Raw genomic sequence first — 16962 nt, 5'->3', positions numbered from 1 at the left:
AACACTCCTCTTCATTAATGGAGAGACATATTATATTTTGTAATGTATTTTTAAGGTTGAAATTGTAACTGTAATGAAAACTAAAGGTCATAAGTGTCATTGTCTTTTAATTGCATTTTTCCATAACTTACCTCGAGTCTAACTCATATGTTATTATATGTTAGATTTTCTTTGGTTTTTCAAAGACTTATCTCTCTATTGGTGGAGAGAATCCATACTCCATTTGTGGGATAGCTCATGTGCTCCCAAAAAGAACCACCCCTTTAAACTACTAACCTAGAAGGACCTATTCATATACTCGATTTATCTACATATGCTATCTAAAGAACTTGGAGATTTGACCGCACTGCTCTTAAAAGATTGATACACATCATTGCATTCCTCTAAATCAGCACCACATGCTAGTAATATCGACTCACACTCATCTGCTATAAAATTTGTTCATGTCACTCAAAGCTATGGCAAACTCTTTGCATAATCATGAACATTGAAGTAAGCATCTTTTTCTGTTCTTCAGTGCCACTGCAATCTACAAGCAAGAACTCTAATCTCATTTTCGGGATGGAACCAATAAACCGCGCATATATCCATTGGGCTTCTAATCCTTTTTTGGACTACATTTAGCTTCTAATATAAACCTCAATGAAGGTGTAAATATACTAAGAAAAACTTATTACCGAAATGGAAGCCCAGTAGATGTTGAGTAGTGATAAATGTAAGGAAATCGGAAGATGTAGACTTTGATGGTTCAAAATGACACAGTATTCACAGGACTGAAGTAAAGGTTTTAAGAAGCCAAATAAAGAACTTACCACATGCAAACGAAATTTATCAAGTTGAGACAGGTCAAGGAGTTAAATGCACTGAGTAACATACTGATATAGTACAACATGGTACTGTAATAAAATTATTAATAATTTCACATGATCCAGATGGCACACTCTTTGCACATCTTCAAATCTTATGATCAAGCTATGGTTAGCACCCATCTTAGATGCTTGGCCTCAAGTTCAGATGAGATGCTATCTTTTGACCAAGAGAGCGATCAGCCTGTGCAGCAATACAATGAAAGAACATCACATGAGCACACCAGTGCAGATTCATTCAACAGTCGACCCTATAGTTTTACACTTTTACAGTAATAAATTAGATTAGAAGAAAATCTCACCTGAGACCAGTATGATACCCAGATGCTGCGGATTTCATGGGTGACACGGGGGTCAGATAAGGCCTCAACCCATCGGCGGACAAATCTTTCTTGCCTAAAAGGAAATAAAAAATAGCAGAGACACCACCGTCAAACATGACTGACTATATTTCATATTTGATCATATCAGTGTAGTTTATAAAAGAAACCTGTCAGGAGCCCAGGATCGGTATCTCTCTCCAGGTTGCTTGAAGTTGTTCTCCTTCTCAATTATGCGCTGCATGCATCAATTATAAATTTTCAAGAATTTTACAAGTGATACTTTTGTCAAATCATATAGGGTTTGTTTTATATAAGAAACACAACCTGAACCTTCTTATTAATTTTGGTTTGACTTTATTAACAATTAAGAGCCGTTAGACTTATTAATATATTGGTTCTACTTTGATTTTATATCTCATCAGATCATTTTCGTACTGTATCTGCTGAATGGCATTATTCTACCATCAACTATATAAAAAGGACATGTCAAAGAAAGACATTTTTCATCTAAAACTCATTAGCTTTCAAAGTATATCAGGATTCTAATATTGTGCATTCTATGGAGGGGTGAAAAAATACAAAAAATAATTGATGTAACCAAAATTGAATCGCAAGGCTGGTGGATTCATTGCAACTGATCAAAACTAACCTTTTCACGCTTCCCATTGAAGATAGCAGGGGGAATGGGGTGTGTTTCTGCATGACGAACTGGATCATACCTTGAAGGGAAGTAGTTGACCTATTAACCAGAAGCAGACAATCATTCGGGGGGGAATGTATACAAGTATAGCATCAGTTGCACTATCACAGTAAGTGTTTAGGAGTAAGCCATGCATACGGATAATGCATAAAAGAGGAGAAAGCAATACTTCACCTCTTCATCCCTGTGGATGAAATTCATGGAACCGTCATGGTGATTGTTGTGATGGGCAGACTTGGGAGCATTTACAGGAAGCTGTAGATAGTTTGGTCCAAGTCTGTGTCTCTGAGTATCAGCATATGAAAAAATCCGAGTTTGAAGCAACTTGTCATCAGAGTAGTATACACCAGGCACGATAATGGCAGGGCAAAATGCAAGTTGTTCATTCTCATTGAAGAAATTATCTATGTTCTTATTCAAGACCAAGCGGCCAACAGGCTGCAGGGGCAAAATGTCCTCAGGCCAAGTCTTAGTTACATCAAGTGGGTCAAAGTCAAATCTATCTTCATGGTCAGGATCTATTGTTTGGATGTAAAGTTTCCACTCGGGATAGTTCCCGGCAGCAATTGAGTCATAAAGATCTTGGGTGGCATGGCTGTGGTTGGACCCTCCCACCTTAATGGCATCTTCCTCCAGTAGACTTTTCACACCACAGGTGGGTTTCCAGTGAAACTTGACATAATGTGCTTTGCCAGCCTTGTTGATGAGGGTGTATGTGTTAACACCAGAACCTTCCATATGCCTATAATCTTGAGGGACACCAAGGTCATCAAATAAGAAGGAGAACATGTGAAGGCTTTCAGGGTGGTGGGAGAAGAAATCAAGAATCCTCCAATTCTCCTGAATGTGGGACTTGGGATTGGGTTTGAGTGCATGGACCATATCTGGAAACTTCATCCCATCACGGATGAAGAAAACAGGGAAGTTGTTTCCCACAAGGTCGAAGTTACCCTGAATTCACACTCAAAAGGTAAGATTACAAATAGGAATCATTTCCTTGAAAAAATTACCATTTCAGAAATTAAAATAAAACTCCACTTCAGTAGATAATTTAACGTATGGTGGTATGTACACTCATAATAAAAATGATTTCCACACAAATTCTTAAGTCGCATTTACACTGGCTAACAATGTACAAGTATCCAGTTAACATGTAATAAGTTCTTAATAAGATTACCAATCTTATTAGGGCCCATTGGTTTCGAGTTCTAAAAAAAGTGATACTCCAAATTTGATTTTAGCAGACATTTTTGTAAGTTAAAAAATTCAGCTTATCCTAAAAGCTGGATTTCAGTTTTTTTTATTCTTCGAATAAGCATTTATAGTAAAACTCAAACAAAGATATAGATGTTAAAAGTGATTTTTGTATCAGAAAAACATGTTTTTAAGTAAAAATCCTAATAAAACAAGCCTTTAATACCTTTGCACGATAAGCATGCATTAACTAAATAATAAACATTGTCAAGTACATATTAACTGCATAAATAACATTGTTAACTAGACATTAACAACATAATATATCTCATTAACTACTTATTCGTATGATATACCCTTAAGTGGTGCAGGAAAAAAAGGAATCCATATAGCAAAATAAATCTGACCTCTCTAGTGTAGAATTTAACAGCAAAACCACGAGGGTCTCTCAATGTTTCAGGGCTACCACGCTCATGGATAACAGTTGAGAAACGAACAATGACTGGTGTCTGAACACCAGGTGCTCGAAGAAAATCAGCACAAGTGAGTTGAGAAATGTCATGTGTCACTTCAAAGAAACCTTTTGCACTTGCTCCTCTAGCATGAACAACACGTTCCGGGATCCTTTCCCTGTCAAAGTTTGCAAGCTTTTCCACAAGATGATAATCCTCAAGCAGAATTGGACCTACCACAAACACACACAAAATTTCAATCACTTGAGAAAAGGATCTTTTTATTCATAATTAATCAACGTTGATTCTTAAAATAATAATCTAAATGAATAGTAGATGATGCAGTGATAGTGTATAAATCTTTAAACTGACGGTGTAAAGATATTATACTCTTTATTATTAACCTAAACCTAATCAAATTAACATAAAAAACGAGTTGATGTTATTGTTTTATGGTTCAAAATTGTTACCTCTAGATCCAAGAGTTAGCGATGAATTGTTGTTCCAAACTGGTGCACCTGAATTTGTTGTCCAGTAAGGTGAATTGGAAGCACTTGATGGACGGTTCTGAATGTAATAACAAAAATTAAAAACATATCAGTAATCCACTCTAGTTAGAACCAGCTATAATTTTAATATATTCGATTTCCGCCAGAAAAAAGGAACGTAACTAATTATCAAATAGTTGAAAAGAGTGGATAAATATGAATCGTGAATAAAGTGAAAATATGGAATCGAAAAATGATTAAAATGAAAGGAAGAGATAAGTGATGTTTAGAGTACCTTGTAGGGATCCATGGTGGAAGAGAAGATAGAGATGAGAGAATGATAGTGCGTTTGGGTGTCGCGATCAGAAAGTCTATGGGTGCAGTTATATATGGCCTCCCTCGTTTTTTATGTTATCAATGCCGTACTTATCCTCTCTTTTCTTTTTCTATGGGTTTTATTACCTGAAGCGAGTAAGGAAAGATTTTTTCTTTAGAAAATGGAGTTTTGCTTCAATTTTTGTGCATCAACTTGTTTATTGGAGAACTAAAAGTGACTCAAAAAACATCAAAATGTTCGTCAATTTTTGTTTCCACTATTTTTTAATCATTTAATATATATTCTTTTACTAAATCTTTTCCACTTATAAACTAATTATTAATAAATAAAGTATTATTTTATAACATGTGTCAATTTTTTGAGAGTATAAATAATTTGTAAGACAATATAATATCTTCCATTTTTTCTATTCACTTTCACAAAATTTTAAATACCAAATATTTTTTATGATTAAATTGATACTTTAAAAAATCAGGAGCACATATGTTGTTCTATTTTTTGAATCATTTTATGTATTATTACTTCTAATTGGTTGAAAAAATTATTTAAGTTAAAATTGATATTTAATAATTATAATTTTAACTTAAATAATTTTTTTCAGTAGGTACAAAAAGTAGGACAACATATGTAATCCCTTTTAATATACCTCATATGCTTGCACGGGATATGCATGTGTTGGAGTCACCACAATGGTATTTTGGGTTGTTCAATGTTGGGTCTCCATCATTTAATAGATAAAATAAACATGGGATTATAATTTAATTATATTTATCAATATTTAAAGGATTTAATAAGTATGCACTGACAGTGTAATATATTTTACAATATTAGTAAATCATCCACCGTTTATATGTTAATTATTACTCTCGAACAAAAATAATACCAACTAATAATAAATTATATAATAATAATATAAAATACTTTACATTAATATGCATACATTTAAAAATCTTTTTGCCCCATAAACATTATCTAGATAGGTGACTGTGGACATAAACAAACGAACTTGTATGGAAAATATATTAATTTATACAAATATCTTTATATTTTCTCCAATTTAAATATAAAACTGATTCCTCTTACACAAATGAGACAAAAATATAATCTTAAAATATTTTTTAACAAATATAAATAAATCAAACATGTCTGCCTTCATTTGGAAAGGTAAAAAATAAAAGAAAAAGAGAGTAATAGGAGAGAAGTTGATGAGAGAGAGAAAAAAGGAGAGGGTCCCCACAAAATTTCTTTCTCATCTTAAGGCTTTGTTTGGTTAATAAGAGAAAATGAGAAGAGAAAAATAGGCGAGAAAGAAAAAGGTGAGAAAGAAAAAGAGGAGAAATAAAGTAGATTTTTGTGATATTTGGTATAAGAGAAAAATGAGAGAAAATGAATAGAAATAAATATTTTATTCTCTTTCTCTTTTGTTTGGTTGGATAGAAAATGAGAAGAAAATGATGATGTTGTTGTTCAAATTACAAAAATGTCTCTAGAATAAAGAAAAGAGACAGAAAAATGTTGTTTTATTATTAATTAAAAATAAATGTTATAATTTTAAATTATAAATTTTATTATAATTTTAATTAACATTTTTAATTGATATGGTTTGTGACATAGTTTATGACACAATTTGAGATAATAGATTATTGTTCAGCTAAAGTCTCTCTTACTCTTCTCACTTTCTCCTCATAAGTAGGGGGAAATAAATTTTGTGGGCCCACCCACTTTTTTCTCTCTCTCCCTTCTTTCTCCCCTCTCAACCAAAGGGGAGAAACTCCTCATTTCTCTTCTACTTCTCTCTCTATCTTTTCTCTCTTCTCTAACTCTACACAATCAAACTCAACCTAAGTAAGGAGAAAATGGGACAAAAAATAATGAACATTTATTTTTTTAATTGACATGACATATTTTTATTGATTCTCGGCATGGTTTGAAACATAATTTGTGACAACAAATTCTTATCCAGTGAAGAGTGAGGGTAAAAATCAATTTTTTTTCTTTTTCTATACAATCAAACAATACTAAAATCTACTCTATTTCTTATATCTTTTTCATCTCTTTCTCTCTTTTCACTCTTTTTCTCACATATTTCTCTCTTCTTATTTTCTTCTCCTAACCAAATGAAACAAATTAATTATAATCATACTCCAACTTTCACCTATACCAAACCATACAACACTACTCTATTATACCAATATAAATATAACGTTTTATTTTATTGGATAAATAATAAAGAGTGAATATTATTTATTTCAAAAGTAAGTTAAAAAATTTAATCCACATCTTAATTATTAATTCTATAAAAATCTAATGATTAAAATTTATTCACTAATTCAAATTATTAAATTTTTTTAGAATGGATAATTAAGATGTGAAATTAGTTTTTTTAAACTTATAGAGTATATGAATCTCTTCCCAATAATAAATATAAACATCATTTTATGAAATAAATTGTAAGCATGAAACATAACATGTGAAGGCCCAAAACTAGATAAGTGGGCTTGTCAAAGATCCATATCTATATCGGATCTAAACCGAAAATAGATTACGAAAACGGGTCGGAGGAGATATAACCCGCAAATCACTTCTCTCTCTCTCTCTTCTCCACCACACCACAACCCAGTTCACAGTGTATTGGATTTGAACTTGGAGGTTGAGCTATGATATATTATTATTCATAACAAATTGAATTACTTATTACTTATTATTATATAACCATGAATGGTTTTAGAGCAACATGGTTTTCTCTTCGTTCAATTTGTAAATCCAAGTGGCATCATCATCATCAACACCATGTATCTTCTTATCTTATTCTTATCTTTTTGCATTTTCTCTATTTCTTTCTCAATTTTTACTTATTTGTTTTTGTTATAGGGAGATGAAAACATTACTCGTGAATTTCAATTCAAGTTCTCTCGAAATCTCACCATTACCACAACTTCAGGTACACCAACACTAATTTTGATTCGAAACATATTGAATAAAATAATTGCAACCTTTTTTGATTAAATGTTCTCGAAATAGTAGTGTTAATAAGCATTCAACCAGTATTTCTGGATATATTATTCAAAAGAATAGACACAATAGCGTTTCTGAGTGTATGGTTTTGTACACACGTTATTATTATTAGAAAAATGTCAATTATGAATTTCAAGTGGAATCCACTAAATGTCTTGTGAAGTCAATAATAACATTGTAGTGGAATGAGCGTGTTGCTAGTATTACAATTAACTGCTTAATCAATTACTTACACTCTCATGGCGCGGTTATATGTATTAAAATGAAGGTACTGATTATATGGAACCTGTGATGGGATCATATTCATGGTCCGTGCAAAAGCAAATTGTTGACGCACTCCGCTTGGGGGAGAGAACAAAGGCTTCTGACTTGCTTTTGGATTTTGGTCACAAAAGCAGCTCATTAAGAGCGGGCGACTTTGTTGATATTTTTAAGTACTGTGCCGAGTCTCCTGATCCATTGGTATGAACTGAATGTGATTTTGTGGATTTCAAATATCCGTATTTGTTTTCGATGTGTAGAAATTTTTAACTCTGGCTGCCCCATCCCTGGGTTTGGGGTAGACTCCAGCACGGGGTACATACAGTTAGGACAAAACTTGGGTACAATTCTTTAGGTGCTGTTTTCCTATAAAAAATTAACATATGTAAAGCATGTATAATAACTGTGACACATAGGCACCTTAGAAACTGTACCTAACTACCTATGTTAATGTCCGTACAGATTCTGGGTCCTTGTTCAATTTAGTTGATATGATCTACCTCTTACCAGCTGTATCAACTGTTATTGGTGGATTCCAAATATATTTGACAAGTTCATTTTTTTAACACCCCTTATATCTAAGTTTTCCAAATAAATATTTTAATATGTTTAAAATTGTTTAAGGCATGGGTTTATAGAAGTGTTGGAGAAAATGGTGATTCTAGTTGCTGAAGTTCAATTATATCCTTAATGAATATCTGTACAACTTTATGTATTAACCAACTGAATCCTCTGTTATTATAAATTATAATTATAACCTATCTAAACTGGTCTACACAACAAAAATCATATTTACACTGTTCGTTATGATTAGAAAATAACAATTTTATGTTCTCCTTTGCATGAGTAGGAAGCAGAAGAAATTATCTCAACTTTTCTTTTAGCATGAGTATAATAAACTCTAACCCTGATATTCTTACTATGAGTTATGGTGAAATCTCTTCTATTGAGTATACCATGTTCATTCCTTGCCCTTTTCATTTGCTGCAGTTTGTTATGGAGATTTGGAGATTAATGGAGGCAAAAAATGTTAGCCTGAATGATATATGCCTCTCTCTTATGACGAAGGCCCTTAGTAAAGGGGGTTACTTGGAAGAGGTAAAATAGTAGTTTGATATATTAGTATAATTGAGAATATGTTTCATTTTCTTCCCTTTCCCTTTTCTATTTCTTAATGGGAGGGAGGGGGAGGATTAGCACTTTTTTTCTGAAACTACAGTGTCTTACATATATTCCTATTCTTGTGGTAGCATAAAATTGTTTGTCAAGTGGTATATGAGGCAGTCTTTAGCGAGTCACTTTTATCTTAGCTCAAGAATTTTACTCTTTTTTCTGTCTTCCTTTTCTACTTTGTTCAGGCCTTTAATATGATGGATTTTCTTGGAGAAACTCAACGCCTCTATCCAGGTCTTCCTTTGTACAATAGTTTCTTAAGATGCTGCACAAAAATGCAGAGTATAATTCATGCGAGCAAGTGTCTGGACTTGATGGAAAAGCGGACAGTAGGAAAGAATGAAGTTACGTATGCAGAGCTTCTCAAGGTGTGCATATAGAAAGTCCCAATGTTTGAGAAAAAATCATGTTTTGTTTACCTGTTTAAGTTGTAATATTTGTCAGATTATTATGTCCGAAAGCAGTTTCATGCACATAGATGTATGATTTGTAGTGAAATTGAGAATCACTTGGTCTGCAATAAGGTGCGTGTTCTTAGGAGTACTGGTTACAATATATGCTAGTTTGCACCAGGACCAATTCTTGGCTGGTCTGTGTTCCATATTATTGCTCAATGTTGTTTCATTAGGTTAAGTTTGAGTTTTGGAGCACTATATTCTGGGCTTCATAGTTGTATGCAGAACAGACATATACCCTAAGGGTCCATTTGTGAGTAAGATTTTGGAGGGAAAGGGAAGGCTTCAGAGTCGTCTCACGAGTGTATTACATGGCTCCCAAGCCTTCCCTTCCCTCCAAACCCAACTTGCAAGCAGACCCTAAGGCTGGGTAGTTTTCTCAATTCGGAGAGCAGTATGATGTTTGACGAGGGTTTTTTTTCTTGCCATTAACATATCATCCCTTGACAATGAGGTGTTCACTATTTCTTGCTTTTTCCTACTGCATATACATTGTCTTTTGAAGGGTTTTGTCATGAGATGGAAACTGACAGTTTCTCATTGTTTTCAAAATTCATTACATATTTTCTTATTTTTATGTTCATGTTCTTATTATCTCTTTGAATGATGCATCTAACAATGTCTTGCATCTGAAACAGAGAAGCATGCTGTTACTAGTAATCACATAGCATGGAACCTACTCAAAGGAGATATTACTCTGTCGGCCTTAAAGCCAATTTTCGCTACTGTGACATTTATCAGAAAAATCAAGTATATATTCATAGAAAAGCATCTGTGTTATATAGTCTTTGACTAGATTGTCCATTAGTAGTTTTGCATTTGCTCTGTGCCTTTGTCTTATAGAGAGAGGGGCAAGGAAGTCGAGGAAATAAATCTTGCAGTTTCATGTTCATTGTCTCACAATATATTCCCCTTGTTTTTGTCCTTATTTCAACAATTAATTATATAGAGAATGTGGTTTTAAAACAGAACTTCAAGAGATGGGCCTATGCATTGCCAACTTCTATGGCATGGGAAATGGTCTGGATCCTTGAAGTAGAATCCAGTAACAACATATTAATTTATTGCTTTAGCTATATTATGGAAGATGTTTTGGTGTGTTTGTATGTGTGTTCTTTTTATGGTATGTTTTATTTATTTATTTATTTTATGAGAAGTATCAACTGTCTTATACTGTTTCTCAGCTTGCAGTTTTGCAGAAAAACCTGCCGGCAGTGCATCTAATTTGGGACGAGTATATTAAATACTACAGCGTGAGTATCATTGTTCTGCGTAGATTCATTTGGTCATTTACAAGGTTGGGAGATATAAATTCGGCATATAAAACGCTGCAACAAATGGTGTCACTAGCCATAACGGAAGACACCTCTATTGCTAGAACAGTTTATGAGAAGCTGTATTCTACTAGATTGGACATCCCCGTACCTTCAAATAGAGAGATACAGTCAACCATGTTGGACTTGAAGGAGAACAAAGAAGAGGGTTCTTCTATACGGCTTCCTTTTGTGAATATCCCAGATGCTATTTCTGATAATATAGAGCAGCAAATTATTCTTATGGGAAACAAATCTGAGATTGTCGAAATAGATGGGTTGAATGGACAAAAACAATCGCTGCTTATGGAGGTTTTGACGTGGTCTTTTAATGATGTAATACATGGATTTGCAAAATGTAAAAATTATACCCTTGCAAGGAGGCTTATATCACAGGTAAGTTCAACTAAGACTGTATGTTCTTTGTAATGGACCAAGTGACACAATATCTGTAGACTTAATTCTTCTGTACTTCTAAACTCTGTCATCATGAAAGGTTCTCTACACAGTCGTATTATGTTAAATTCCAAATTTCCAGGCTCAAACTTAGATTTCAATTATTGAAAGATTCTATTAGTTTACTTTCAATCACTTGAATATTGATGTTACCGTGTCCTTTTACTTTCATCCTTTCTTAATATTGTTCAGCATAAATATATATTTCATGTTTATGAAAATTTAAGGGAGTTTTATTAATTACCAACTTCATTTGGATTACTATCTTTTAACATATTTAAGGGCCTTGTTTTCAGATGCAAAATCTTGGTTTGCAGCCATCCAGCCACACATATGATGCCATAGTTAAAGTAGTTGTTTCTCAAAGTTATAAGGATGGCATGGCAGTGGTGAGTTCAATTACAATGCATGTGTTGGAGTCACTTGTTTTTGACATCTTCTTAATTCGTTGACCAGTTTGCTTTCAGTGATAGTTCCAAGTGTTTAATTTTAGGTCAAGTGGACCACCATATCTAATGAAATTGGAATATGAATGTGAGATCTAGTGTGACACAGAGCTCTATGAACTTGTCCTGTTGATACTCATTTTTGTAATACTGAGTCTTTTCGTCCTTATATTATTTTCATATAATTTGCAGTTAAAGAAGATGCATCAGAAGAATTTGAAACCATTTGATTCAACTCTAGCAACACTTTCAGTCAGTTGCAGCAGAGCACTGCAATTAGATTTAGCTGAGGCTTTGCTGAATCGCATTTCTGAATGTCTATATCCACATCCCTATAACGCTTTGCTAGAAGCATGTGATGCAACGGTGAGCTCAAATTTGAATCCGTAAAATACAATTGTGCTTTTTACCATTTTATTGTTTGCAAGACTGAAGTTAGTTACATACAAAGTGAATTATATTTTTCAGCAAGACCTCTTGGCAAAAAAAGCTAATTGTGATGCTTTGCTTTGAGAGAGGAAGGATCACAGAGAAACCCTATTTATACAACAACAGCCAAGCCTTTTTCCAATAGCCAATAGGTCTGGTTGATTAGATGAATCAAATGACACCATAATGTTCCATATACATCATGTCTATATAGGCAAACCATTTAAAATTAAGATTAATTCTAAGGTGCACCAAAATAAAAGTGAAGTATGGGTGCACCTAGCGATTAGGGGTGGAAATAGATGGCCGCTTGGCTGCCCTGGCAGGGCCTATGACTCGTCTTAAGGCCTAGTCTAGCCTATTTAACAAAAAGATTGGGCCCAGTCTTTCTAGAAAGCCTAAAAAATAAAAAATGTCAGGCTAATACTAATACTTAAAATAATCCATAGGCCTATCAGGCCTACCCATTTTGTTATTATGTGGTTGGTTATTGTTTGTTTCAATTGGATTGGATTGGGAGCACCTGCATGTGAAGTAATTAATTTCACCAAAATCCCGAATAAAAAGTAAAGGTTCTATTTGGCAATTGATAGACAATGTAAAACTGTTGAATTTCAATGGAATGGACTGCATGATAGAGCATCAATAAGGATGAGCAACTGTGTTTATAACTAATCTACCTTAGGCAAACTCCTCTTGTATTTCCCAGTTCTTGGTTTCTCTTGCATTGTGGAACCTATAATGGCTTACTTTTCATTTATCAAATTAAAATTTGCAGAATCAACCTGAGCGTGCCGTGCAAGTGTTTGCCAAGATGAAGCAGAAAAAGCTTTTACCTGATATCAGGACATATGAGCTTCTGTTTACATTGTTTGGTACTGTAAATGCCCCATATGAAGATGGTAATATGCTGTCACAGATGGATGCTGCTAAAAGAATAAATGCTATAGAAAGGGATATGGCCAAAAATGGCATCCAGCACAGTCAGCTGTCAATGAAAATCCTGGTAAGTTGAATCCATGTTTCCTTTTGCACATAATGTAAGGATGATGCAATTCCATGAGGATTTCCTTCTGCACCTATCTATGTAGAACTGAAATATGCGATTGAGAAGAGTGGGGGTATCTTTCGACCAGGTGAGGAGAAGACCAATAAAGGTCCTAGTAATAAGAATTGATCACATGGAGGATGACTTGATAAAAGAAGTATACAAGGACCAAGGAAAGCTCTTATGATTTCTCGTTAATAGGAGACCTTGATGTAAATGGCCATCTTGAAAACTTGCTTTTTGATAGAACCAATGGTATTGTTTCATCCATGTATTGGACCTAGCCTAGTGGGGAAAAGTTTCTGTTGTCCTTGTTTGTGTTTTTTGTAATTGCTTTTAGTTTCTTCCAACACACAATGTGTATGCACTTGTGTGAGAGCACACTAATATGACAGATCCAACTACAAAGCTAATATTATGAGTCAAACTTTTTAAGTGCTCTCCAATATCACTTTGGTAGATAGGACAGGTTCAGTATCGTGTTCACATATATTGCTTATCTTAGTCCTTTTTTTATTTTCCAGTTGAAAGCCCTTGGAGAAGAAGGGATGATAACAGAGCTCATCCAGTATTTACAAGTGGCAGAGAATCTTTTCTTTTATGGAAGAAACCCTTCTTTGGGAACAGAGATGTACAACATTGCATTGCATTATCTTGTTAAAGCCAAAGAAGTGGGTGACTCACATCATTACTTCTCTATTTTGATTTCTACTTTCTGAAGCATGTGTATTGTTATGCATGTAGCTGGAATGTGATGTTTTCCACTTGATATGCAGAGTCACATGGCTATTGAAATTTTCAAGAAGATGAAGTTATGTGGCTGCCAACTTGATTCTGCAACATACAATATAATGATTGACTGTTGTAGCATCATAAGAAGTTACAGATATGCTTCTTTGCTGCTTTCAATGATGATACGTGAAGGGTTTTATCCAGTGACCTGTACATATACATCTCTCATTAAGGTTCTCATTTAATCTTTCATAGTGCAGTCCAAATTATTATCATTTTCTCAAAGCTTCATGATATTATTACTCTTACAGTTTATAAATTTAATTAGCTTTTAGAAATTTGATGCATCCAATTTGATACTGGGCTTGTTTGCATCAGATTTTGTTGGAAGATGAGAACTTTAGTGAAGCCCTGTATCTTTTGGAACGAGTCAGATTGGATGGCATTCAACTTGATGTACTGTTGTTTAACACGTTTCTTCGACAAGCATGTCACAAGGTACTTCATCCTTCATGTAAATATATTTCTCTATAAGAGGATAGAAGGTAGAAGAAAAAGAATCTGTTTCAAACTTCTATATATGAACAAGAAAAAAGTAATGCTATACTGCTAGAAAAATATATTAGTATAATAACAACCAATCCTTAGTTCTACTAGTTGGGTCGGCTACATGGATCAAACAATATCATAATGCTTTATGATAAATCACATCCATTGGTAAAGTATTGATCTCTAAGTCTTTCCTCATTGTTTTGCCTATGGTTTTTTCTTGCCCAACCCAGCCTCTAGAAATTCGACCAACATGCATTTGATATACTCTCCTTACTTTTGGGCTTCTAACGGTCTCCTCCACTCATACCTAAATAAAAAAGGCACGATTCTATCATCATTTCTACAATAGGAGTTACCCCAACTTTGTCCTCAATGCATTCATTCATAATCTTATCATGTCTAGTATGTTCACTCATCCAATACAACATTCCCATATCTACTACACTGTTTATTCTCAACTGCACTACATTCAGTCCCAACATTCATTCCTAACCCAATTTGTTATATATATTTTTTTGAAAAATATAACAATATTCCATTAAACTGTGTCAAGATGGTTGTATGATAAGTCAAGGTGGTAGCCGCTACTCATCCATTCAAGTGTTAATATTAACTGTATTTCATGTTGGACAATGATTATAATTTCTGCAACTTTGCTTGCTAGTCCTTGTATTCTACACACTTTCTTCCATTCATCAAGGAAAATGTAGAATCTGTCCTAATTTTTTGTCATTAAATTTCTTACATGAATTAGGAAAGGATTGATGTAATAGAGTATATTGTGGAATGTATGCACCGTGAGAAAATTCAGCCTAGTCCAGCATCATGCGGCTACGTCTTCTCTGCATACGTAAACGCTGGTTTTCACAATACAGCAATTGAAGCATTGCAGGTTTTAAGTTTGCGTATGATGTCTCCTGATGGCAACATACTTAAAAAGAAGGAACACTTTGTGGATGAATTCATCCTTGCTGAAGATTTGGATGTTGAGTCACATGTACTTAAATTATTTAAAGATTCTGAAGAAGAACTTGTAGCTGGGTTGTTGAATTTAAGATGGTGTGCTGTGGTTGGGGTCCCAATCTGCGAATCAGCTGATCAAAGTCCATGGGCTAAAAGGCTCGAATTACAATTCTTTGAGAGGCGGCCAGTTCCATAGAGTCCGTTTGCGTTTGCGTTTACGAATTGGTCCTTGGAAGGGAAATGATGGAAGAGGAAGGACCTGAAGTCCAAACAGGTAGGAGAGAAAGTTTTGAATTTCTAACTCCTTTCAGTATACCCAGTTGGATACAATTCCTTGATGGGTTAAAAAGATTCACAAGTTTTTGTTAATGGAGTTGAAGGCATCAAATTCCAAGGAGTAGGCATCAAACAACCATATCACAAGACTTCTCTTCATCAGCATCCAAAGACTTGTATTTATTTGAATAATGATGTTTCAATAATTGATTGATGTAATGTATGATTAAAATTCTTTTTAATGTGAGAGAGGATCCAAATTGGACTATTTAGTATTTACTTGGGAATTGAACAGTGTTATACATAGATTAATAGGTTATGCAGGCATAGGTTAATTATACTTTGTGAGGCCTCCATAATGTTCAGTTTAATTTTATACTTCATGGGTTTATCATCGAATGATTTATGGTTTTTCTCCCAAATCTAATGTACGTTTTAAAAGTTTTATTTTAGGAGTTGTGCTATAAAAAAAATTGCGCAATAAATGTGGAAATGCATTATCTGACTTATTTTATTTTTGACTTTTTGTTGACATTTTATAAATGACTGAAAAAATTCACTTTTTATTTTGTTTTGTTTCTCAATATTAAATTTTGTGAAAGGAATGATGAAAACAATTTGATTTATGATTTATTTATTTCTCTTATGATCTATATATTTTGTTCATAATTATTAATGTATTTTTCATTTTGATTCTCATTTTAATTTTCTCATTTTTATTAGGCTTTGATTTGCTCGTAAAACAAAAAATATCAATTTATTTTTTAATTTTTTAATATTGTTTAATGTTATCCTTCCATTAGAATGAGATTAAAATCTTCATTCTTTCTCCATCAACAACGGAATTTGAAACTTTTTGACAAGAATTTATATTTTATCTCTTACTGCCACTATATAATCTTACCTCCCATCTTTCACATTCCCACCCTCGTCCTCCACTCTCCCTTTTTTCACTGTCCAAAACCTTAGAAGCATATCGGTTATTTAAAAAGTGTATCATTCTATATATTACATTAAATTGAAAAATATAAGTAATTTTTTTTTATAGTCAAGCAGTTTTTAAATATTTTTGGCCAAGTGAACATTAACATTTAGTTGGCAAATAACATTGCACAACACTGAAGCTGCTATATCTCATATCAATGATGGGTGATAAGATGGTTCGTTATATACTTCTGACTATGATCATAAATTATTATTTTTTGATATGGTTGTTTGTGAAAACTAGGAATTCATTGATGAATTCGAAGCCTCAAGTGAATAAGGGTAGAGATTCTAATGAAAAGAAGAATATAATCTGAACTTTTTTATTGAATCATGCAAGACTTACAAGAATTACAAGAAGAAGAGTATATTGTGAATGAATTTGTATATGTTCCCCTAAGTAACTTGCTCTACAAGTTACTTATACAATTCATTTCCCTAACTAACTTTCCTCTACAATTCTAATAGTAACTAACTACACTATTATAATTATTTCCTT

At 33.5% G+C, this 16962-nt stretch overlaps 2 protein-coding genes across 3 annotated transcripts; one reads left to right on the top strand and one right to left on the bottom strand.

Moving 5' to 3' along the window:
- Positions 775-4429, bottom strand: LOC109354971 (catalase isozyme 1-like). Its single transcript, XM_019597834.1, has 8 exons — positions 4319-4429; positions 4006-4102; positions 3491-3768; positions 2064-2840; positions 1839-1928; positions 1357-1424; positions 1169-1262; positions 775-1050 (listed from the first exon to the last, which is right to left on the bottom strand). The coding sequence occupies exons 1-8, from the start codon at positions 4331-4333 to the stop codon at positions 991-993; spliced, it is 1479 nt and encodes a 492-aa protein (XP_019453379.1). The 5' UTR covers positions 4334-4429; the 3' UTR covers positions 775-990.
- LOC109354970 (pentatricopeptide repeat-containing protein At1g76280) lies at positions 6928-15896 on the top strand. Of its 2 annotated transcripts, XM_019597833.1 has the most exons (14): positions 6928-7152; positions 7232-7301; positions 7644-7837; positions 8627-8734; positions 8995-9177; positions 10449-10973; positions 11330-11422; positions 11672-11845; positions 12687-12914; positions 13481-13627; positions 13733-13921; positions 14067-14186; positions 14995-15435; positions 15482-15896. In XM_019597833.1, the coding sequence occupies exons 1-13, from the start codon at positions 7075-7077 to the stop codon at positions 15397-15399; spliced, it is 2514 nt and encodes an 837-aa protein (XP_019453378.1). In that variant the 5' UTR covers positions 6928-7074; the 3' UTR covers positions 15400-15435; positions 15482-15896. The 2 variants fall into 2 exon arrangements, with proteins under 2 accessions (XP_019453378.1, XP_019453377.1); XM_019597832.1 differs by having other exon boundaries at positions 14995-15896.

Source organism: Lupinus angustifolius, chromosome LG08 (genome assembly GCF_001865875.1).
Source record: "Lupinus angustifolius cultivar Tanjil chromosome LG08, LupAngTanjil_v1.0, whole genome shotgun sequence".
NCBI classification, from domain to species: Eukaryota; Viridiplantae; Streptophyta; class Magnoliopsida; order Fabales; family Fabaceae; genus Lupinus; species Lupinus angustifolius.
This window is presented reverse-complemented; position numbering and strand designations above follow the sequence as displayed.

Excerpts from the sequence above, each read along its gene's own strand:
- LOC109354970 (XM_019597833.1), top strand. The coding sequence starts at position 7,075 with ATGAATGGTTTTAGAGCAACATGGTTTTCTCTTCGTTCAATTTGTAAA. Across the intron at positions 8,735-8,994 it reads AAGGGGGTTACTTGGAAGAG|GCCTTTAATATGATGGATTT; the intron begins GTAAAATAGTAG and ends TACTTTGTTCAG. Across the intron at positions 13,628-13,732 it reads ATCTTGTTAAAGCCAAAGAA|AGTCACATGGCTATTGAAAT; the intron begins GTGGGTGACTCA and ends CTTGATATGCAG.
- LOC109354971 (XM_019597834.1), bottom strand. Across the intron at positions 3,769-4,005 it reads GCTAACTCTTGGATCTAGAG|GTCCAATTCTGCTTGAGGAT; the intron begins GTAACAATTTTG and ends TGTTTGTGGTAG. Across the intron at positions 2,841-3,490 it reads TTAAATTCTACACTAGAGAG|GGTAACTTCGACCTTGTGGG; the intron begins GTCAGATTTATT and ends GTGTGAATTCAG.